The sequence below is a fragment of the Empidonax traillii genome, unplaced genomic scaffold (assembly GCF_003031625.1).
Source record: "Empidonax traillii isolate 1590-97213 ecotype Southwest subspecies unplaced genomic scaffold, ASM303162v1 scaffold246:size859669, whole genome shotgun sequence".
Taxonomy (NCBI): domain Eukaryota; kingdom Metazoa; phylum Chordata; class Aves; order Passeriformes; family Tyrannidae; genus Empidonax; species Empidonax traillii.
Genome location: NW_020955439.1, coordinates 589,127 through 613,215, shown reverse-complemented (window position 1 = coordinate 613,215; position 24,089 = coordinate 589,127). Strand labels below are relative to the sequence as shown.

General features: G+C 47.4%; 1 protein-coding gene across 3 annotated transcripts in view; it reads right to left on the bottom strand.

The window, feature by feature from the left end:
- The window catches only part of PHF2 (PHD finger protein 2), a 71,963-nt gene that overhangs the window by 26,883 nt on the left and 20,991 nt on the right, over positions 1-24,089 (bottom strand). For all 3 annotated transcript variants that reach the window (XM_027888822.1, XM_027888823.1, XM_027888824.1), the window contains exons 2-5: positions 11,848-11,933; positions 6,087-6,201; positions 3,904-4,064; positions 1,478-1,619 (exon numbers count right to left, since the gene is read on the bottom strand). In XM_027888822.1, coding sequence (XP_027744623.1) covers positions 1,478-1,619; positions 3,904-4,064; positions 6,087-6,201; positions 11,848-11,933 — 504 coding nt within the window. The remainder of the gene's footprint in view (positions 1-1,477; positions 1,620-3,903; positions 4,065-6,086; positions 6,202-11,847; positions 11,934-24,089) is intronic.

Sequence of the window (24,089 nt, the reverse complement as noted above, 5' to 3'; positions counted from 1 at the left end):
ATCTCTGAAGCCTGTAATGAGCAGAGCTGCTCTCTGCAGCAATGGGTGTGCACCACTAAATCCCAACTCCACGGCTCAGGGGAATAGCTGGGAAAAATGAGCTTGTCATTATCCACCAGCCTTCTTTTTCAAGTCTTCTCACTGAAACAGACTGCTCCCCAAAACAACCATTCTTCATCTTTCTGCTGACATTCATCATCATCTGTGTGGTGTGTTTGCACGTAAAGGGATCTTCTCCTTCTCTGGTGCTTCCCTTCTGGAAGGGCCTCCCATCCTCAGAGGGAGGAATTTCTTCCCAATATCTGATCTAGCTGATCTGCACCGTGACCCCCAACCTGCCCTGCCCTCGGGAAGTCAGCACCACCCTGACTCTGCGCTGCTGCCAGACAGATCACAGGTTATCTGCCCAAAGCACTGAAAACAGAACTATAACCCACGTTGTAGCATTACAAAGATACGACAAAATCTCAAAGTGACATGTAGCACTGCACCTAAAGCCACACTTCATCTACTTCCCCCCTCTCTGCTACTCTGCAGGGAATATTTTAGTAAGCAATGCATGATGCACTCACACCAAGAGGGGATGCTCACTGCTGTACAGCACATTTGAAAAAGGAACGTGCCAAGGAGATCAAGATCACCTTAAGCTGGGAGAAGGTGTTGCCTTACATCCATCAGGGTTCCCATCTCACCAGAAAAGCAACTTAGAATATTAAAAATTAAGGCCCCTTGTGTCTGTGTTCTCCCACAGAGAGCATTATCACACCTCTGTGGTCACCCTGTCCACCTTGCTTTGGTCTTAATGGTGTTTATCACGTTGCACCCAAGTACCTAAGATCATGTTTGGAACAGAGGACATTATCCTTCCCCACCTGGACAAGGCAGAGAATTCCCTCCTGGAGCATCAAGTTATGTCTGAGCAAACAGCTGCACTGGATGGGCTGTGCCTGCGCTACTGGAGCTGAAATAGAGCTGGAAGGTGCCCAAATGTCCTGCTGATGACACATGAATGCTGGTGACACAGGGCTGAGCTGCCATCACTGGGGCCCTGTACCCTTCTCCTCTCAGAGCAAAGAGCACCTTCACTCCGTGCTGTGCCTCCCCTGGCCGTGTATGGATGATGCAGGGGAGAGGTGGAGCAACCAGAAGCTTCTGTCCCGAGGTTAAAGAGCATTTCCTAAAGAGGGAAGCACTGGGGACACTGATCAAACTTCCCTCGCTGAACCCGGCCATGTATCCCGGACACAGCGTGGGATTCAGGAATTTTAAATTAGAATTGAATTGTAATTCTATATAATACAATTACTTATAAGTAATACTTATATAATTATAAAATAAAGACAAAATAATATATACAACCATATTATTATATAAAAATGTTATATAAAAATAGACATTATATACATATATATTTTTTTAAAATTGAATATAAATGATAAATAAATCTCTAGTAATTACAGGCAGGCTGAACCCTTACCTGGTGTCAGAGAACTCCAGGTTGGTGACATTAAGGACCCTTTTCCTGTTTGTGCTGTAATAGTAATCCACAAATTCCTTGAGCTTCATCTTGCAGTCCTTCTGCTTGGTGACATCAGTGACATCAACACTCCGCTCCGGGCCTGCACAGAATGCAGTGAAAGAGAGAGGTTGATGGGCAGCCTGCCTTGCCTCATTTTCTGTGCTGGGGGCAGGGGGTGATTTAATATGTCCAAAAACATCTCAGTCTCCTGATTTTCTGATCTTTTCAGCCCTTGTTCCCTCCCTGTTGTTTATGTATGCACCCACACAGACATAAGTGCATGAAAGACATGTATATACATGAAATATCCATGAAACTTTTGTGGTCATGTCCCTGAGATAATTATTTATGTGGCTTTTCTCTTTAAAGGATTAACATTATTTTGGATCTATTAATTTTCATTACGGATTTTATTTGCTGAGTGAAAATTAAATGCAAATAGCTGTGTATCCTTGGAGCAAGCCCTCCCCACCACGTTATAAAGGTCCTGTGATTGCAGACAAGCTGTAACACTGTACTACTACAAGTATTACTATCACAATACTGTACAAATGCAATATCTTCTCCAACTGATTTGACAGAATTCCGAGTTCTTTTATTTTAAAATTTTCTATTTTAAAATTTTCCTTACAAAACCTAAAAATCAACAAGGAGTTCCCATTTTTTACCACGGTATTTCAGGCGTGCCACCAAAAAAAATTGACCTTTTGTTATTTTACCCAAAATGACACATCAAAATACTATCCCCCCTGTATCAGAGTACAGGGATGATCTGCTGGTCCTTACACATTTCCTCTGACAGACCTTGTGGGATACAAATCTCTGGTGTTAATATTAACAGCATCAGTCAATCAGTGGATTTTACACTGGGCAAGAAGAGAACACACAGAGAAAGGTAGAGTTTTATAAAGACATTCAGAGCTTTTTCCACATTAGGAAGGAGGGAAGAAGCATTTATTTTTCATTAAATGCCAGAATATAACAACGTCTTTGGCAGTCTCATTTTTGGTGGTTTGTCCTCTGCTCCTTCAGGTTGTTTCTAAAAGACATTCCAGGTCCAAGGTAATTAAGTACAAACCAACAAGATGAATCCCCGCTTGGGAAATCCTACTTCCGTGAACAGACCCCAAAGAGGTTGGACCAGCACAGATTTGTGCCCTTCACTCAAATCTGGTGCCAGCTCAGATTAAACAACCCATGTTGTTCCTTCCAGCTTTGGACTAACAGTCCTGCTGGCGGGGGGGGATGACTTCAGCTGGAGGCTGAGAGAACTCCAGCAGATGCCCAAGGAGCACCTCAGGCATCTGAGAACATCTGCTGAGCGTAGCAGGTGGGCACAGAACATATGTTTCCTGTAGAAGCAAGGGAACAGAGGTAACAGTAACATCAGGGGTCTTATATTCCAGGCACTGGAACTGGCTGCCCAGGGCAGCGACGGACTCCTCGTTCCTGGAGGGATTTAAAAGCCGTGTGGATGCGGCACTTGGGGATGTGGGTCAGTGGTGGCCTTGGCAGTGCAGGGGGGGACAGTTGGACTCGATGATCTTAGAGGTCTTTCCCAAACTGAATCGATGCTGTGACTCTATGACTCTCCTTTATTCACAGTTTTCTCCCTGCAGATCCAACAGTTACGGTCAAGAGCAGCAGTGGCCGGTCATGGCACCCTCCAGTCTGGGGAAGGGGTCAATGTTTGGGTGAGGGAGTGCAGGAGGGGTGGTTAGCAGACTGTGGAAGGAGATGAAGGAACCATGAAACACAGATGGATCCACTGGAGCTGCAGTCATGGCTCCAAAGAGACACTGCCTTGCCACGAGACTGGTAGGAGAGGGACACGGAGGAAGGACAGAGCACGAGAGGACAAGAGACAAGACACACATGCTGAAGGAAGAAGGATGTGGAGACAAGTGGCTTCAGAGCCCTTCCACGACTTCTGGCCAAGGTCTGTTTCCCCAGGTGGAATGAGGTGATGGCTTGTGAGAAGATGCAGCACAACACCCTGCTCAGGGCAGAGACAGGAGAATGCCAAGAGGATCCAAATGACCAGCAGCGCTGAAAACAGCTCTCACTGGCACCACTGCTAAAAAATGGGCTGCCTGGGCAGAGGGAGCTGCAGTGTAGCTGTTCTTTCAACACAGAGCAAGCTGGCAGAAATCAATGAAGTCCTGGCCTCCAGAAACCATTTCTTGATCCTGCTGTGGCTGCTGCTATGGAGAGCAGTGCAGCCTGGCTCAGCCTCTCTGCCAAGCTGGTACACTAAACAGCAGTGAGCTCACTGCTAACTACAGGCTCCCACCACATAAAAACCACGCAGCCAGCACGGCCAGGGCATAGACAGTATTTTACAATGTATTTTACAATTGCCACCTGCCCTCCCAGGTACCCACCGACGTAGTTTTCGACGTCGCTGACGTAGAAGGTGGGTGCGGGCACGGCCAGGCCCAGCCCATCCTTCTTGGGCACCAGGATGGGCTCTGCAAAGCCGTTCTCTTCCAAGTACTCCGGTGTTAGCTGGCTGCCTGGGACCTTCACCACGATGTCTTCAGCGCTGGAAAACCAAACAGAGGCAACGGTGAGGGGCTTGGGATGATCTGCGTGTCACTACTGAAAGGGAGGCACTATGGGTAAGGAATTACATACAAATTAGACCCATAAGCCAAAAGCCAAAAAGCCATTTGCTGCAGAGCACGGAGGGCACAACAAAATCATCCGGAATCAATCTCTTGAGCCTCGTGCTCCAGCTACTGGGAGCTCCTAAAATAACAGCTTGTGGCAAAAAGCTGTTTTCCTCAGCTGTAGGATCTGTTGAGCTACTGGTGATCAATGTTAAAGGAATTAGTGTTAAGTGTTCCACTCTAAAGAAGGTAAGATTAAAAACATTACCTAATCTCAAATAAATGGCGCTGGGAATACTTTGCAAATCATTTTAAAGAAGTTGAATAAATCGCTTGGGAAATACTCTGCAGATCATTTTGAAGTGGCTGGGAGGGCTCCGAGGGGAATGAGGAAAGGGCAGCTCCATTGGCCCACCAGCTATTGGCACTGAGAGCCCCCAAGGGAAATTCAAGTCTGCTTTCTTGATCTTTTCAGGCCTGAAAAGTGACTGTATATGAAGGACTACCAGTCCCAAAAGTGTCCTGTCACCATGTGCTGTGTGCCAGCTGGGAGCAGTCAGACTTTGAAGGTTCTCCCCAAAAAGCCCTTCCTGCCCAGGCAGGTGAGGCCACTGCCTGAGTGCTCTCTCCTGCAGCAGTCCTGCACTCCAGTTCACATCTCGTGTGAGATGTGCAGTCTCAGAGGCCACCTGAGGTTACTGAACTCAGTCTGCCTGGGCCTTAAATCTTTTACTAAATGAGCTTTGCAACCTGTCAAATTAAAAAAAAAAAAAAAAAGAAAAAAACAAATAGTTAAGACAAAAATCTTGCAGGCCCCAATAAAAATGGCCAAGAAAGTAAAAATACTGGATCCTGAGCTCAGCAAGAAACATCTGGTAAGAGCTGCAAAACACTTCTGGCTTATTTTCAGTTTTTTCCTTAACCAGCCCAAGACCAGTATCTCAAATTAAATGTGGAATTAAATTCTCCATAAAAAAAGAAGAAGAAGTTTTGTGTTTACCAAGTACACTTTGCCAGTCTCCAAGGATTCTTCTAAAATAATTAGCTATTAATAATTAAAGATTTATTTGGCTATGGTCTACATTAAAGAGCTGGAAGAAAATGATCACTATTGCAAATGGCTGTGGAGCAGCCTAATAACGTGTGGGACATGTCACCCAACAATTAGCACTATTCATTACCCCAGTGAGAGAGCCTTTGTCACCCAGAAACTGAGCATGTCGTTGTTCTTTCCAAGATGGAGACAGAACTCAGCAAAGTCATTAGGATTTTTGAGAACTGGATAATTCAATGCAGTAAGTGGGTTCAGTTTCTTGTGCAAGTGGATGTTCTAGGGGTCAAACATGCTCTGGTTCAGCCTAGAGGAGAAAAGGCTGTGCGGAAATCTTAGAGACCCTTCCAGTGGCTAAAGGGGGTTTATAAAAGAGAGGGAGGGTGACTTTTTACAGGGGCAGATAGTGAGTGAAAGGACAAGGGGGAACAGCTGTAAACTAAAAGAGGGCAGGGTTAGATTAGATGTTAGGAAGAAACTCATCCTTGTGAGGGTGAGCAGGCCCTGGCACAGGTTGCCCAGAGAAGCTGTGGCTGCCCCTGGATCCCTGGAAGTGTCCCAGGCCAGGTTGGACAGGGCTTGGAGCAACCTGGGACAGTGGAAGGTGGGTGGAATGGGATGGGCTTTAAGGCCCCTTCCCACCCAAGCCTTTCTGTGATTCTGTGATTTTTGCCTTCCCAAATCCAAGCATGGATGGAAAGGTGGAAATCCACAGGACCTGGGCTCAGGCAAAAAGAAACCTGAATACAGCTGCACAAATATAAAAAAGGGAAGAGCCTGGGACATCTGCAGTCAAGCAGCATTTGTTTAGACACTGTCATTCCATGATGCTTTCAGCCAGGCCCATCACCAGCCTCCCAGGACAGTGGCTGTACAAACACTGCCCCCCAGATGAACAACCCACCTGGGGAACGTCCGACTTCGGAGCTCTTTTATAAAGACCTGGCTCCCGTTCTGCACAGGCTTCACCTCTGTTGTCTGGCCAGTGTCATGCTTATGCCAATTTCTTTTCTTTTTCACTGAAAAGGAAGGAATTGGACAGTTGTGTTAAGTACAAGATAATTATTAATATACTGGCAGGAAGGACAAATCTTGGTTTAATTTCTCACGTGAGCAGAGCGGAGGGAACCCCCTTGAAATTGAATTGCACATTCCAACATTGCTCTCAATCAGACAATCCATCCTCCTCAGGAAACTCGCAGAAAGCCCCTTTCCTTCACATGCAGAATGGATCTTTATCAGCATATTTGTCAGGAATTACCTTAGACTAAAGATCTGTCCAGCTGTGGCAGATGTGACATCAGGTTTGATGGGTGTTGAGCTGTGCCTTGGACACAGCATGGATGGGGAAAGGGAGGAGGAGGAGAAGGAAAGGAAAGGGAAAAGGGGGTAGAAAGGAAAAAAAAAAGAAAAAAGAAAAGAAAAAAGAAAAAAGAAAAAAAAGAAAAGAAAGAAAAGAAAAAAGAAAAGAAAAGAAAAGAAAAGAAAAGAAAAGAAAAGAAAAGAAAAGAAAAGAAAAGAAAAGAAAAGAAAAGAAAAGAAAAGAAAAGAAAAGAAAAGAAAAGAAAAGAAAAAAAGAGAAAAAAGACACCACAACTGCAATTGTTAGAACACTTATTCCCAGGATTTAAAGGAAGTTATTACGTCTCAGGCCTGCAGCAATGACAGACTGAGGCCCCTCCACTGGGGGATGGATACACAGGCAAGTCCATCATGGATAAAGGGCCAGCAGGAATAAGCACATGTGAGTCAGTCAAGTGTCAGTGTGGTTCTGCCCTGCCTCTGACAGCTGGAGAACACAGAGCAGGAAAAACTGGCCCCACTTTTTCCCTGAGTCAGCACTATCTCCCTCAGCTGTTCCCACTCATTTTGGTAGGAAATTGTTTTTTTCCATATTCATATCATTTAAAGCCTCTGCTAATACAATTTTCACATCACAACATACTTTTGTTTTCCACCCTTGCTTTACATCATGAAAATCAGTATTTTACCCCAACTGCAGACCTCTTAACAAAACAGTGAGGGAAGGCAGCAGAATCCTCACAGATGGCACCTGCTCCTCACTCTTGGCACACACACACAGATCCACACACTTTTCCATTAGGAAAGGCATCTGGAGACCACAGCTACAAGACAAGAGATTTGGAAAGAGCTAACTTTGCTTTCCCGACCACAATCCAGGAATAACTCCAGGAAAGATATCTCCCAGGGAGTCCATCCCAGGTTTTGCACAAAGCATGTTGGGTTTATTAGTTCCATGCAGGCTCCAGCCTAGCTGGAGATATTCATTAAAGCTGCTAGTTCTTTATCTTAATGACTCTCAGGCTTAGTGTATTAATTCAATGCTCCTGGTAACAAAGGAAACAAGCCTGGCTTGAATGCCAAACCTTCCTCCTCTCCCTCCCTTTCCAACCACCGCCTCCTCTCAGCACACAGGAATCAACACCAGGAGCGTGCTGATTGCACTTGCACTCCGAGTGCAAGTCCCAGGGAAAGAGGTGTCACTTGTCACAAGGAAAATTAAGGAGCTTATCCTACGAGCATGGTTTTTATTGCGCTTCAGACAGCACGGAGTGTCGGGAAATAAAAGCGACAAATCGGCGCTGAATTAAGAGATTCACTGCAACTCTTCCAAAACCTCCAGGAAGTTATTTCCCTCAGCACTGAGTGCTGGCAGGCATCCACCTCTCCCATGCACCTCTCTCACCCACCTCCCCCATCCACCTCTTGTATCCCCATCTCCCACCCACCTCTCCATTCCCCTCTCCCTCAGAGGCACCTTGGATGAACATTCCCCAGGAGGGGCTGTGTCCCAGACAGCTGCAGTCCATTAGACTACATCAAACACTCTACCTTTGGCCCATTTTCAGCCATTCTTTCTTTACCATGAACACCCCAGTAAGGACTAAAGGCCCATTCCCATGTGCAACAGATCCCAGCCAGAAAAGCTGCTTTTTCAGAAATGATCACAGAGTTCTCTTTCTGCAGAACTTTCTGATCCAAATTAGACCTTTGGAAAGTCCAACAGATGAAAAAAAAGGGAATATATTTTTATGAAAACTGTATCTCAAAATGAAAAAATCTACAGGTGTATTTATATTATTTCAAACGTATTTGTGTAGAAGGGATCATCAAACTGAATGCTCAGGAAGCATTTCTTCACTGAAAGGGTGGTCAAGTGTTGGAATGGGTTGCCCAGGGAGGTGGTGGAGTCACCATCCCTGGAAATGTTGAGGGAAAGGCTGGATGTGACACTCAGTGCTCTGGTCTAGTTGACAAAGTGGTGATTGGTCAAAGGTTGGACTCGATGATCTTGAAGTTTTTTCCAACCTAAAGGATTCTATGATTCTATGAACTTTCCAGCAGGCCAGGGTGCTTCCACCAGAGCAGGGATACCCAGAAGCACACTGTGAGTTTTCTACCGGATCTACATTAAAGTTTGTAACTACTTAAAACACTCCTCAACCTGACTTTGGCTCACTTGCAGCTCAGTAACTTCACCGATTCCAAAGGATTTCTCCTGATTTTCACTGCTGCAAACAAGGCAGCAATCAAACCCAGCATTTCAAATTGTGCTATGAAAATGAGCCAAGCCTGCCCAAACGAAGCCCTCACGTTTTATCGCGATGATGTCAGAAAATGTTGTATGAATACGGATGTTTTTTCCCCAAAGAGGAGTCCCTACACATTTCATTAAAAGGGAATGGCTCGGAATGCCATGTGACGGGAAGCAATCTTCTGAGAGCAGCCCCTCACCGCAGCGGCAACGGGGAAAAATGTAAGGAGAGGAAAATGATTTTCAAATTTGACATCTGGAAAACATATCTGGCGGAAGGCGGGCTCCAGAAATACACGTATATTTTTAAACCCAGACGAGTTGCATAACGGACAATCGGTGTCTGCGTTTCCCCCTTTGCTAATCTCGCAATAATTAAATCCTACCGCTGAACTCCTGGTGCTGGAACGACTCTTCCCCGTTTATTACAAAGCTGATAGTGCTGGATAACGAGTTTAAACACAGACCGGGGCAGTTCATCAGCAAATGGAAGCGATTCCCCCCGCAGACGTCCCGGCAGCGCCCGGCATGCAAATTCCCAGCAGACGGAATGCACTGAGCCAAGCTGGTCCTGCCTTCACTTCATCCCTCTTTTAACTTCCCTGGCCCGCTGTACCCTGCAAGGAGGGGCTACAGGGTAACAGCCTTCTCTCTCCACAGGATCCTACAGGTTAGTGAGGGAAGTGCTATGCAGCTTGTGACCTTGTCAGCAGGACTCAAGGTAAGGGTAGCAATAATTCATGTTTAAATGGAATTTGTGCACTCCACTACTTTGGTGATTGGTCTCACACGTGGTTAAGCTGCCTGTGATGTATTTGAAGGGAGAAAACAAAGTGGCATTGCTGTCCTGTAGGACGGGATGTTGGTCTGTGTTCCCACCACACTGCACCCCCAGCAGCACGGGCAGCTGGTCAAGGGAGACCTTGTGGGTCCCCACCTTCAGTGCTGCCTCCAGCTCTGGGTCTGACATCAGAAGGACGTGGAGCTGCTGGAGCAAGTCCAGAGGAGGCCACGGAGATGCTCCCAGGGCTGGAGCCCCTCTGCTCTGGAGCCAGGCTGGGACAGCTGGGGGGGTTCACCTGGAGAAGAGAAGGATCCAGGGACACCTGAGAGCCCCTTGCAGGGCCTAAAGGGGCTCCAGAAGAGCTGGAGAGGGACTTTCAACAAAGGCCTGGAGAGACAGAACAAGGGAGAATGGCTTCCCACTGCCACAGAGAAGGGTTTGATGGGATGTTTCGAAGAAATTCTTCCCTGTGAGGGTGGGAAGGCCCTGGCACAGGTTACCCAGAGAAGCTGGATCCCTGGAAGTGTCCAAGGCCAGGCTGGACTGGGCTAGTGGAAGGTGTCCCTGGGATGGAAGGAGGTCGAACTGTGCTCCAGCAGCAATTTCTGCTGGGCTGTGTGAGGCAGGCTCAGGGATGTACCAGTGGATTTTTTTTTTTGGATAAAAAGGACTGGATAGACAGAAACCTTCTTAAAAGCATCAGAATATTGTTGTCCATTCAACTCACATCATCTTAACTGATATATTAAACTTGAAATCTTTTTATCACAACTGCCATTTCTTGCATTCTAGGATGACACACCCCAGTTTTATGGAATTGATATTCAGTTCCTGATTACAGGCTTTTGCTGCTTCTGTCTGGGTTTTTTCCCTCGCACTGAAAAGTGCCTTTCATCCTTCATAATTCAACATGATGTGAAGGCAATCAAAGTATCAGACTCATCTCAATGTTATACAGAACTCACAGAGGCTGGAGATCCTGTGCTGCTGCTTCTGTCCCAGGTCAGGAACAGTCTGGGAGTGTCTGCAATCACCCCCCTCTTCTCAGCACAACCCTTTCCAACCCCAAATTACTCACTTCAATACGATTTGTGGTAATTTATGTGACCAATTTCCAGAAATCTTCCAACAAAACACTAGAAAGGCTGATTCTTCTAAACCAGAACATTTTTGTAGGGACATATTGATTTAGTTAAGTCTTTCAGAACCAGCCTTTCAAGGGGCATTTTGCCAGCTTCCCAGTTTGTGGGTTCCATGTTCAGGCCCTAGTTGTTGGCAGACCCTCTGGGAGACAGGAACAGCTGCAGGTCATTCAGGTTTCCAGTTCACACTTGACTTTTAAAAAATCATAGTGGAAAAACAATTCCCATTTTTGCCCACAAAACAAACATTTCAGGCTCCTCCCCTCTCCCTCTAGAAAGCTTTTAAACTTTAACAAGTAAGGCAATGCATAAATAATTTCCTGGGTTAAAAATGCTGAATTTTAACACAAAAAGAGTCACTTTCTAGCCATCCCTTAATTCATACTGAAAAAATGACTGTTAGGATTCCCTTGGCTCCTGCAGATGAGCACCCAGCTCTTCCTCTGCAGGATGCCCTGAGGTTGCAGAGCAGCAAGATCCTCCCCATCACTGTTGCTTATTTAGAATAACTGGTTTTCAAGTGAAGCATTTCATCTTTCACAGGGATTGGTTTCTTTTCTTTTCTTTTTTTTTTTTTTCACCCATTGTAGAATAGAAAGAAATTGTGAATTAATCTGACCAAAGCAAACACATCCCACGGTTCTTTCCCAGACAAAACTCCCACTGAGATCAACTGTCACTTTTACTCAGGAGAACCTTCTGTGAAAGAACTGCAAGAATTGGCACCCTCAGTGCATCCTACAAGTTTGACTGCCACGGAAATCGCTGCAGTTCTATATCCAGGCCAAGCACAACAAACTGTTTCTGACTCTTCTCATCCACAGACGGAAAACACCGTGTAGCTTCCAAAACTCCCTGTCTTAGCACTAGCTGCCTCCACGGGGATTTTCTAGCCCACATTCCTCAGTGTGGGCACAATTCATGCATGGAAGGATGCTCATTTCTCTTGTGGGACTGCAGCTCTCCAGGTGGGTGCCTTGCCTGAGCTCACACACGCCTTTGAGGCCACACAGAAGCTGCAGCCAAAGCTCCGAGATCCAACCCGTGGTGTGCTCCCACTAACATCATCTTCACCTCCTGGTTTGAATTCCAGTAGTTACGGCACGTGATACTTAGGGCCTCTTGCAATGACAAAAATTAAAGGCCCTTTTGCCCAAACACACAGCAGGGCCTGGGTACTCACAGGTCGACTTTCCGTGGGTTTTCTCACAATTCGGGCAATGATAGATGTCGATGTCTGGGGCCTCTTCCTCTTCCACGCCAACACAACTGGAATAGAAGAAGGGAAACGTGACATTAGCTCAAGTCCATCTCCAAGCACACAATTAATAATGAAAACCCTGTGCATTTACCACTGCCAAGGGCTCCACCGAAACCAGGTTTGGGTGGATTGTACACTGCTACCAACAGGGGTTTTGTAGCCTACACTCCTGATGTGGTGCTGTAAAAGCTGCCAGCCCACCACCAGTCCACTGTAGACCTGCATGAAAATACGACAGAGAGTCCCACAGAGTGGTTTTTTTTTTTCCCAGGGAGACCATTTTGTACCCACACAAAGTTTTCCAAAACAAAAACAAAACACATCTTTCTCTTCACCAAGGATGTGTGGGCAGCTGCAAGGTACTGGAGTGATCTTGGCAAGAGATACCACGTGCACAACTTCCATGGGTTCCACCTCTGTTCCCATACAGGAAGATGAGGAGGGAAAGAAGACGCAGAGCTCAGCACTTGTGGCTGCCAAGGGGACGGGCTGTGTGGGGATCCCACTGGGATCATTTTGGGTGGCTTGGCACAGGCAGCATCACCCACAGCCTGTGGGCACAGGGCATGGACACAATCCAGTGGGGAACACAGTGCTGGGGAGGAACAGAATCAAACAGCAAAGTGTTGAAACACGTCACCACCTGAAACGGCTCCTTTGGTGCTCTGCAGTGATCACAGAGAACCTCTCAGTGCTCCTCAGCTAGCAGAGAGCTTCTGCCAGGGAAAGGGCTTGGCCAGGGGTCATGCAGTGCCATCTCCACGCATAAGGCCATGTTCTGCCCTCTGGCAATCCATCAGCAGTGCCAAGAGGCGATGAGGGCAGAAATTCGAAGTGTTTAGCTGCTGTTTCTGCCCTGTAGGAGGCAGAGCAGGGGATGGTTGCTCCTCTCCCCCAGGCCAGGCAGCTGGGTGGGTTGGTTCTATCACACACTTCACAGAACCTCTCAAATCACTCTTACCCTGTGCAAGCTCTGCAGGATAACACCAACGTGTCCAAAAATGAATTAAACAGCTGGAGAAATTCATGTTGTGTGGATGTACCACCGGCACCTGGTGATGGTCCAGATGCAGGGAGGCTGTGACCTTCTGGGTGCAGTGATAAACGAGGGATAACCCATGGCCATGCTCCCACCTCTTCCACAGAGTCCCTGTGACCCCCCTGCCTGGCTCGGAGGAGCTCAGGGCTCTCTGGTGCCCTTGGCAGGGTGTGCAGGTGTACATGAACCAACATGTGCACCCCTGGGGAGTGAGGGGCAGCTGTTAAAAAGCACTGAGACCCCTCAGTCCCAAACCCCTGCTGACCCCAAGGCACACAGGGTGAGGTCCCCATCACAAGCCACGGACACACCTGCTGCTACAGAAAAGCATCAACAAAGTCAGAGCTGCAGCCAAGCTGGGAAAGGCCAAACTAGTTAAGATACAGAAACATAGCTTTTTTATTACCATTGTAAACCTTCTGTCAAAATAAGATCCTGCCAGAAACCTTGGTGGGTATGGTCCCCTTGTTGCAGTTGCCAGTGTGGGAGCCAGCTCCCTCCAAAACAAAGCCCAGGCTGAGAGAAGCTCTGCAACCAGAGACTCTCATCATTGTAAGCCCAGCCTGGGAACAGAAGTCATTATTTCAGAAATGTGTCAAAGCAACTGCAGATTTGGCTGATATTTTTCATTAAACAGTTAGTTGAAAAAAAAATACAAAATCACTGTGTGTCCCTGGGCAGACAGAACGGAAAACTGAAATTTGCAGACAGGAAAAATCATCATCACAACAGCCCAGTCCTCAGAGTGCAGTTCATACAGAGAGAAAAATATCAGACTACTAGAAAATACCAGAAAAACTAGCAGAAAAATACCAGATTTATCAGTAGAAAATTTAAACAAACCCTGGCAGATTAGAGCCAGAGTAAGAGAATGTAGAGGATTCCTCTACCCACAGAGATGTGTCAGCTGCTTATGCCACTGGATTCATCTCACTAAGCTCAGTGAAGGTATGGATTAGGCTCTCTCCAAGGGCTTGAAAAGCCTATATTTAGCTAAAGCAAGGAGATGAGACCCTTGGGCACTGGATGGGAGGAGGTTTGACCAGCCATGGCACAGGGCGATGGCTGCAGTGTGGTGAGAGCCATTGTTCTGAGAGCGAGTCAAACATCTAATGAGAACAAGGCAGAGAAGTAAAAATAACTGACCTCAAACTCCAGCGGGCCCCAAGAACACACAGTCAACTTTTCCAGCCCCAGCACAGCTTTGGAATAAAGTTTGGCCACTTAACAGCTGCTTGCAGGCAGAAGCTGCTGCCCTCAGTGTGCAGGAAACTGGGAGTGTGAACTGTCCAAGGGATCCCCTGACAGATCTGCCTGAGGGATCTGCAGCCAAAATATCGTCCCGTTCCAGTCTGTGCCCCTCTTCTCAACCAGCAGAGCTTGGCTCACCAGGTACTGCCATCAGCAGGGCTGTCGGTGGCTTACACATGGGGATAAAGTCAGACTGCCAGACAGCCTCTCAAGACCATTCCTGCCAGGAGAGGAACAAGGGTTTCCTGCCACCTGTATCGGGTTTATGTGGCAAGATTTGGGTGTCAGGGGGCTGTGACTGACCCTTGGGTTGGTCTGAGCATTTCCACCTGGGAATAAGAAACAGAAGGTGACTGCCAGCCTTGGTAGAACCCACGTCCAGTTTCTGCAGTGTCTCCTTCTCAATTTACCAGTGTGTTTTTTCTCAGGGTGGTTAATTACCAATAGAATAGAATCAAAGCATTTCTCCAGCTGAAAAAAAAAACCAAATCATCTACAGCGACTGAACAGTGGTGTCCTCCCCCTCAGCCCCCGAATTCCAGCTCAAATGGCGCTCTGTGGTTTGCATCTATTGCTTTTTTCCATGAGAACACTCCGCTTTGGTCCCTCCAGCTTTTTTTTCTCAGCCCCATTTGCCCGAGAGAAACACAAACATCCAAAAGACCCGAACCAAGCGCGTGACTCCCTGCAACGATCAGACGAGTCCAGAGGAGGCTGGCACGGGATCACAGCCAGCGTGGGATCCAGGTGGTGTGCTCGGGGTCCAGGCAGTGTGCTGAAAATCCAGGCAGGGTGTTTGGGATCCAGGCAGCCTCCTTGGGACCCAGGCAGTGTGTTCGGGATCCAGGCGGTGTGCTCAGGAACCAAGAGCAGCCTGCTCGGGAGCAGGATCCCACAGTGGCCCCACAACAGCGTCAGTGTGAGTCCTGGGTGTGTTACCTTTGCCAGGGAAGAACTGGGAAAAGCTCCCCGTAGCACTGCTGGGTGATTATTCAGATTTGCCAGTGAGATGAAGCCGGAGGTACAAGGGTCAGCAAAGGAACACGGAGGCAGAGCTGGCCAGGGACAGGCAGGGAGTGGGGGACGTGGAGCAGGAACAAGAGCAGACTGATCTGCTTCAAGAGTCCAAGAATCCATTTCCAAAATCACAGACATCCCAAACCTGTGTGCTGACACCCTGGCAGGACCCTGCTCTGCTGCAGGAACTCCCAAACTGAGGAGAGCTACACTTACACTGTGAAGGAGATGGGGAAACTCATCCTGCTGTTTGCACAGCATGGGCACCATTCCGTGCTCGGAGGGGTCCAAATCACAGAGTCATGGAATTCTTAAGGTTGGGAAAGCCCTCGGAGATCACGGAGTCCAATCACTCCCCAGCGCTGCCAAGGCCACCACTAAACCAGTGTCCCCCAGTGCCACATCTACATGGCTTTTAAATCCCTCCAGGCATGGAGACTCCACCACTGCCCTAAACAGCCTGTGCCAGGGCTGTGCAACTCTTCTGTGGGGAAATTTTCCCTAGAAAAGCCTTCCCAGACATCCTGCAAAGCCCCACACTCACTGTCCCATCGGTATTCACACCGTGCAGTGCCAGCTGGGAACTGGGGATGAAACTGGTGGGATGCAGGAGCAGCAGCCACTACCATCACTCACAGCTCAAGAAACCCTTCTGTCCAAACCCAGCAAAGAGATTAATTATCGAGCGTCCAGGAATGCCTTCTTGGAACAATTTAAACCAACCTAATGGTTGATTTTTAAATGGCTGTTAAGTGATTTAACTCAGGTTGAGGCAGTACAAAACTAATTTGATAATGAGATAAAAGGGAAACATTATTACCGATGTGTTTGAATTTTACAGACACTGTTGCAGGGAAAAAATAATAATAATAATGACAAGTAAAGGCTTTGATATTGCAGCTGTTTAAGCTGATATCTCACCCGTGTTACAGGGACTTAAAAGGGAATTAGCATATTAGAAGCTTTTGCAGTCAGAGGCTACAAATTACATTTTTATTAGAAACTCTGCCCTTTGCCACTTTAAAATGAAATTGCTTCTGTGTTCGCAGTGAAGAGATGTTCAAGCTTCAGTATTCTGACAAAGTTAACCATGATTTTTCTTATGCAGGCAACAATAACAAAAGGTGCATGAATGAAACCGGTTTTATGGCATGAATGTTCCTGGGGCCCTTGATTTGCCATCTGCGGGGAGGTGACATTTTAAGTAGTTTTAGGAGAATAATTAATTAATTGTTCTGTCAAAACCATGTCATCTCCATTATCAACCAGAAGACAGGTATAGAAAAACATGAAAAAATAAAATAAACAAGCAAAAGGCTCTTTGATGGGAAAGAACATCAAATCTATGGATACAGAAATAGAGCAGAAGGAAAAATAAGCTGAGATCCCAACTCCTGAAACCAACCAAAGCCACTTGCTTTTTCCGCTTCTGAGGACCATTCCAAACAGGTGAAACATAGGGTGTCCAACCAGACAATGTATTAAACTTGAATCCTTCAACTTTTACCTCAGCAGCCAACACCATGGACACAGGAGATGTCAAGAGAAGACAGAAAAAGGGAAAGAAGGAAGAGAGCAAGGAAATGAGCTGTTCCCTGGGTTCACTTCTCCCGGCATGTTTTCCTGGTGGCTGTTACAGGGTGAACTCTGACCAGGGCTCTCCCCTGCGTGCTCTCCAGTGTCTCCAGAGCAAACAGACAAGCCTTTTCCTAACCAGAAGGATTTGCCTCATCTGATCAGTCACATGTTTTCACAAAACAGAGATTTTGGAGATTTTTGCTCTCCCTGCCTTTTCACCCCAGTGCTTCAGCCTGTTGTACGAGCTGCTGTCTTGGATAAACTCAGCTCTCTGCTTGGCTGAACCGTATTTTGGGATTTTTTTTTTTTTCCCCAAACTCGTGGTATGCAGCAGAGCATTCCCCTTTGGGAGAAAACAGGAATTACTTGACCTCTATAAAACTTATTTGTAAAAGTGAGTGAACTCGGGACCTCACTGGAAAACAACCACTACAGCCAGCTAAGCCAGCTGGATGATATCTTTTTAACTGCAAACATCCAAGGGACTTCAGGGGTGTTGCTGTCCAGTGCAGGTGCTTGGCCCCTCTGTGTTGAAGAGAATTAGCTGCCCTGTTGCTGATGTGAAGCCCCATCTCTGCAGTGCACGAGCACTCAGGGGTATGGACCACCTCTGTGTTTGCCACAGACCCACATCTGCCAAGGGCTCAACAGAAATCCCAAACCACAACGAGAATTCCCCACTCAGGGAAATGATCGGCTCAGCAGGAGCATCCCAAATAGCAAGGAAACCTAAAGCAAAACTGAGCACAGAAACAGAATGCAGCCACTGGGAATTGAAACTGCATTCAGAGAACTACAGATTCCTGTCATCAACAACAGCCGGATTCTTCGTGCCTGAGTCATACAACAAGTTTAAAAACACCAGAAACAAATCATATTTAGCAACTGGAGCCAGCATCACAGGATCCATTTCCCTCAGGTGTAATAGTTTTGTTCCTATTACCCTGAGCACTAGGAATGATCCTCCTCCCCTGCTTTTTGTGAGGGGGTCAATTGGGGTGGAAAAGGCTCCCCGGTTTTTGGAGGCATTAGACCTGACCCCCTCCCTTCTGTTCTCAGTGATTTCTGCCATCTCAACACATTACAAAGCAAAGAGTAACTTGCTTTTTACATCTTGCCATCCAGAAGGACCTGGACAAGCTCGACCAGTGGCCCCTGGGAATGCCATGTAGTTTAACAAACCAAGTGCAATTGCTGCACCTGGGTCAGGACAAGCCCTGCTATCATTCCAGGAGGAGGATGAACAGATGGAAAGCAGCCCAAGAAGGACTCAGGGGTGCTGATGGGTGAGAGGCTGGACATGACCCAGCACCCAGAAACCCCCCATGTGCTGGGCTGATCCCACAGCGTGGGCAGAGGGCATGGGGGGGATTCTGCACACCTCATGACCTGCAGAGCATCTCCATGCTGGAGTTGAAGTCCTCTGCAGGTCTTCCTGACCTCTGCAGACACTGGATGTCAAGACAAGACCTTCAGCTAATGCTTCTCTGCAGAGGCTGCACCCAAATGACTCTCTGGGGTCTGTTCAGGTGTGCCACGAACCTTATTCCCGTTTGGTACAGAACAAACTGCTCGGGCCACACAACCCCCTCCACCAGCCCCCCCATGCCAGTGTCCCATCCAGGGCTGAACCTGCCCTCAGGTTTGGGCTCCTGGGGAGGGGGAACAGCCAGGTGGCTGTTGCTGCACCACAGAGCACGGGTGGGAGGAGGGGGGAAACCACAGCAGATCTCTTTGGTAAAGCTGCACCTGGAGCTTCTGCAGTTGCAGCACAAGGCAGGACCTTGAAGAGCACAGGAGCCCGGCCCTGGGGCTGCCCTGGAGCCAGAACCAGCTCTGCTGGCCTGGGGCAAGCCCAGAGCGGGGATTCTGCTCCCCCAAGGAACAGTGACAAATGGTGAGCAGTGGCCAAATCACATCCTGAGAGCAAGGACTTGTTTATTTAATACAATCCTCCCTCCAAACAGACCACACACCCCTACCTGTTCCTGCACTAGAGTAGTCCCCAAGAAGTTTTCTACCTTTGTCACAGAACAACAGAATCCCAGAATATGCTGAGCTGGAAGGGATCCACAAGGATCATCCAGTCTAGCTCCTGATCCTGCACAGGTCCATCCCCAAGAGTCACCTCCTGTGCCCCAGAGGATCATCCAAAGCCTCCTGCAGCTCTGGCAGCCTTGGGGCTGTGCCCACTGCCCTGGGGAGCCTGTTCAGTGCCAACCACCCTCTGGGGGAAGAACCTTTGCCTGAGATCCACCCTGAGCCTGCCCTGACACTCACACTGCTCCAAATCAAGGCCCTTCCCCATCTCTTTGCCCTTCTTTGGACACTGTTTATTTAATACAAACCTCTCTCCAGACAGATCACACACCCCCAGCTGTTCCTTCCCAAGACACTTTCTCCCTGTGTCACTTGAAAGCCACCACCACCCTGCTCTTAAGAAAGTGCTTCAGTGGGTTTAAGGTCCTTTTGATCCCTAAGCCCTCAGATGGCAACACATGGCCTGAGAGGAAAGATGGATCCTTTGAGCAAACATCTTGCCTCTTGTTTTCCAAGGGCATACTGAGATGTGTCAGGTTTCCAGGGATTCTGAAAGGACATCAGGACAGCCAGTAAAAAAATCTGGTAGCCAGATTATTCATACAATTATTAAAAATGGTTATTAATAAATCAGTGCAGATCTACGTCCCATCTCTCACAGTTTGGCCAAACCCATCGGGATACATTTAACTTTGAATGTTGAACACGTTCGATGTAACTCTTCAAAGTCCACCAGTCCCAGAAGTTACTCTGGTGAGTAAGGAGCTCAAAGAACCACTGGGTATCCACTGCAAAGGTTAAGCCCAGCTTTTGCAGCCCTGACAATAATGGAGAGCACAACTCCATCACAAGTGGGTACCAAACCAACCTGGAGCTCTGAGCAGTGGGCTGCAGTGACACCAGGACTACTCCAGCTGACCAACCAAAAACTGCTGCTGGTGGGCATATCTGGCTTCAGTACAACCACTCCTGAGGGACCATGCTCAGAAAAGCCTGTGCTCATGGGACAGAGGTAAGTTTCTAGATTTCCAAAGCCCAAACCCAGTTCCTTCCCTACAGCACCCAAGAACACAAGGCCCTGGCACAGGTTGTGGCTGCCCCTGGAAGTGTCCAAGGCCCAGGCTGGATGCAGCTTGGAGCAACCTGGTCTTGCAGGTCTCTCCTAACCCAACCATGTTGCGATTCTGGGATTCTATTTCATCATGAAGACAAGTTGCTGAAAGGTGGCTGTTCCCTCCACTGCAGGCAGCAATACACAAACACCGGGGATGCCAATCCAGGGAAACAACACTCTTTATGATGATATTATCATGAAATTATCATGAAAAGCTTGATGTCACATGGGTGTCCATGCTCACTTCAACATGCCACAGGTCACTAATTGCTGCTTTAGCTTTCAATATATTCCCTCACAAAAGGTAAGAAATTCACCGAGGAAACAGTGGCGGCCTTTGCCGATGAATTGTTTCCCTCCGCATCCCCTGCTGACTTAGAGGTTTTCTCCAAACCCTCAGAGGTCTTCTCCAAACACAGGACTGTGGTTCTGTGACTCTGAAGCCCCAGCTCCCTCTGGATTCAGGTCACTTCTCCAATGCCCCTGGTTTTGGTATGAGGAGCGGGTGGCAGTGAACTGGGTCACAGTCTCAGCTCCATCCCCTGCTGCTGGATACCCAAGCAGGTCCTTGGCTCTGCCCTCCATGAGGGAGCAAAGAGGCAGGGAGACCCAATTCTGCTTTCTGAAGACACCATAAGTAGGTCAGGCGAGGAGCAGAGAGAGATGTGATCTGGCTCTCACCCGTGCTTTAAGCAAAACATGTTAATTTACAAGATGAAAATAGCCCCAAAGAGACAGCACGCCGCGTGGAAGACAAAGTATTAGCATAAATAAACTCTGAAATATCCTCACTGCCCCTTTCCTGAAGCAGGAACAGAGGCAGGGATCCGTAGGAAGAATGTGAGATGTGCCTTTCCTGTGGTGCACTGCCTACAGGAGGCTGCAGCGGTGTCACACTATCCCAGGAACAGCACACTGCAGGGACCAAAACCGTGGGAACTTCCAGTGCCTCACCAGAAGGTAAATTCACACAGGAATTGTAATCATCTGAGCCAATTCCTGCTCTTGCAGCCCATCCTCTGCCACGCATGTGGGAGCTGAATTTGGATCTGCTTACGTCCTATTAATAGGAAGAAACCTAAATAAGGAAAAGGAAATATAAAAAGGGGGAAAACACCAATTTTGAGCCAAGATGAATGAATGTCAGGAATCCCAAGGCTGTTTCTCAAAGGCACACAGATCTATCCCATGTCTTCTCACACCTGAATGTTCTATTCTATGTTAAATAACTTTTCATTGGGTTTCAGGGGATATTCTATCTACAGTCCCTTTTCTTATTGCAATATTCAAATGAACTTTTTCCTTAAGTTTAGCTTCTGATTTTGTATCACTTTATTTTATTCTATTGCATTGTATTTTAAATTAAATTAAAATTTTATTTTAATTACTGCACCGTATTTTATTGTATTTAATTATTTTATTTTATATTTTATTTTAAGTATTTCGTTTTAAATTCGCTAGATGACACTTTAGTTTCCAGAATAAAACTCTACAAACTTGACATGAATAGTGGAACTTGTCAAATTTATCCCCTATCCTCTCAGAATTTTAAAACAAAACACAAAGTAAAATCACTACTCTATGTCTTCCCCACTGGAGACACAGGTACACCCCTATATGCATAAACCTACACAGTCAGACACAAAGAACATTTTCACATCACCACGCTCCTGACCGTGAATAGACTCCATGTATCCATCAGGGAATTATTATTGATTTTATCTGGGAGATGCTCAGAGGCTGAGAGGAAGCCCCGAGTCTGAGATCAGATCACACATGTGCTGACAGACACCGAGCACGGCGACCCATCTCAGGACAGGACTGTTCACACTCACCCCAGCAGGGACTGGCTGAGGTGCTCACAGCACGTACAGTCACAGAATAGCCTGAGTGGGAAGGACCCTCAAGGATCATCCAGTTCAACTCCTGGCCCTGCACACACACCCCAACAATCCCACCCTGTCCTTGAGAGCGTTGTCCAAACCCTCCTGCAGCTCTGGCAGCCTTGGGGCTGTGCCCACTGCCCTGGGGAGCCTGTTCAGTGCCAACCACCCTCTGGGGGAAGAACCTTTGCCTGAGATCCACCCTGAGCCTGCCCTGACACAGCTCCAGCCATTCCCTCGGGTTCTTGGGTCACCAGAGACTTGGAGCCTCCTGTGAGGGGATATTTGTGAGGGTCTCAGGGGTCCCCCAGGGCTCTTAGGCTTGTACCTCACCCTTGCAGCCATCAGTTGAATTCCTGTAGCACCAGTGAAACACTGCTCAGCATGACCAAGGTTTTTAAGGAGCCAGAGAACCATCCACCTCCCATGTCTGTTGAAATCAACACCTATGGAAACAATCTGACAGCGTTTCTTAAAACCAAGCAGCTCTGTATCAGCACACAGTGAAATGACAGAAGCAGAGATGTACATCAACCCCACTTTTGCAGATCCACCGAGACAACCGTGATGTCTTCCTGGGCCTTGATGAACCACTGTGGTTATTTCTGGGGCTGACGAGAAGAGGTCTGGTCTTGATCCAGAAATCAAGACCAAAAAAAAAAAAAGCCAAGGCCCATCTACAAGACTGGAGTCTTGGAGTGGAAGCTCCTCAGAGGACCCGTGGGCAGGTCCCTGCAGCGTGGCACTGCTCCTTTCCAAACCAGATCTGCTGCAGGCCCCTGAGCCAGCTACACAAAGGTATGGCTGGTGATTCTGTGCTTTGCCTTGTTATAAATAATAAGGTTTCATTTCCTTCACAGAGCTTTTGATTTGTTTCCTTTGGGAGACTCATGGGTTTTAATGGCATTAATTCCTATTTGCCAACCTTGTCCATATAAATGAGGATCTTCATTAAATGAATGTTAAGCGATGAGCACTATAATTAGGACAGATTTAAAAGGCAGTGTGTCTAAATCAGAGACTGCCCAAGATGTTCTCTTTTTTATTAAGATATAATTCGAAGGAGAATTACTGCTTAGTTTGAAGGGAATTATATTTTCTAACAATCTCTTCTCACTGGGGGAATGTACAGGGCAAGGAAATGCACCTTGCTTCAGAAGTGAAGGCCAGCTCTCCCAATCCCTACTGCTGACAGATGGCACTCTCACAAGAACAAGGGGTGGTGAAAAGTGCCAAATGGGACTTTTTTCCCCCTAATTATTTTATGTCAACTCAAAATTCTACTCAATCTTTCTGTCATATAATTTTAAATAATTAAAGACTTACAGACTGACCCCAATGCTCAGTCACACAATTCTGCAGTGCCTGTCATCTGGATGACATCAGAAGGAACACCTTGAAGAGTGTCACCGCTGACACCGTGGGGAGAATGGCTCATGCCATTTATTGCACAGTAACATATTCCCATTTGTACCCAAGCCTCATCACCTTCCTGTGACACCTGGGTAATCAGAGCCAGATCCTGCTCTCAGCCACACCAGGCTCCCATATTGGGTTGGGTTGGGTTGGAAGGGACCTTAAAGCCCATCCAGTTCCACCCCTGCCATGGGCAGGGACACCTTCCACCAGCCCAGGTTGCTCCAAGCTCCATCCAGCCTGGCCTTGGACACTTCCAGGGATCCAGGGGCAGCCACAGCTTCTCTGGGCAACCTGTGCCAGGGCCTGCCCACCCTCACAGGGAAGAATTTCTTCCAGCATTCCATCTAACCCTGCCTTCCAGCAGTGGGAAGCCATTCCCCCTTGTCCTGTCACTCTATCTCTTTTCCAAAGTCCCTCTCCAGCTCTCCTGGAGCCTTTTTAGGCACTGGAAGGGGCTTTAAGGTCTCCTTGAAGCCTTCCCTTCTCCAGGCTGAACACTCCAGCTTCTTGCCCTCCTCATTACTGGGTTTCCCAAAAGCAGATGGGAAATATGTGAAGAGGGAGAGGGAACCAGAGAAAGAGGCAGTGGTAAAAAGCAGGAACAAAACCAAACTCAAGGAGAAAATTGCCGAAGTTTGAATTAAACCCAAAAAGGTCAAGAAGTCCATTAAACAAATACCACAGAAATAACCCCTCCTCTCAAAATCATTCCCTTAGATTTAGTTCATTCCTTGTGTGACCCCACTGAAAGAAGCAGCACGGGTCCTCCAAAGAATCGGCCACACGCAAAAACTTTTTCCAGGCTGGGTGGTCACACTGCAGC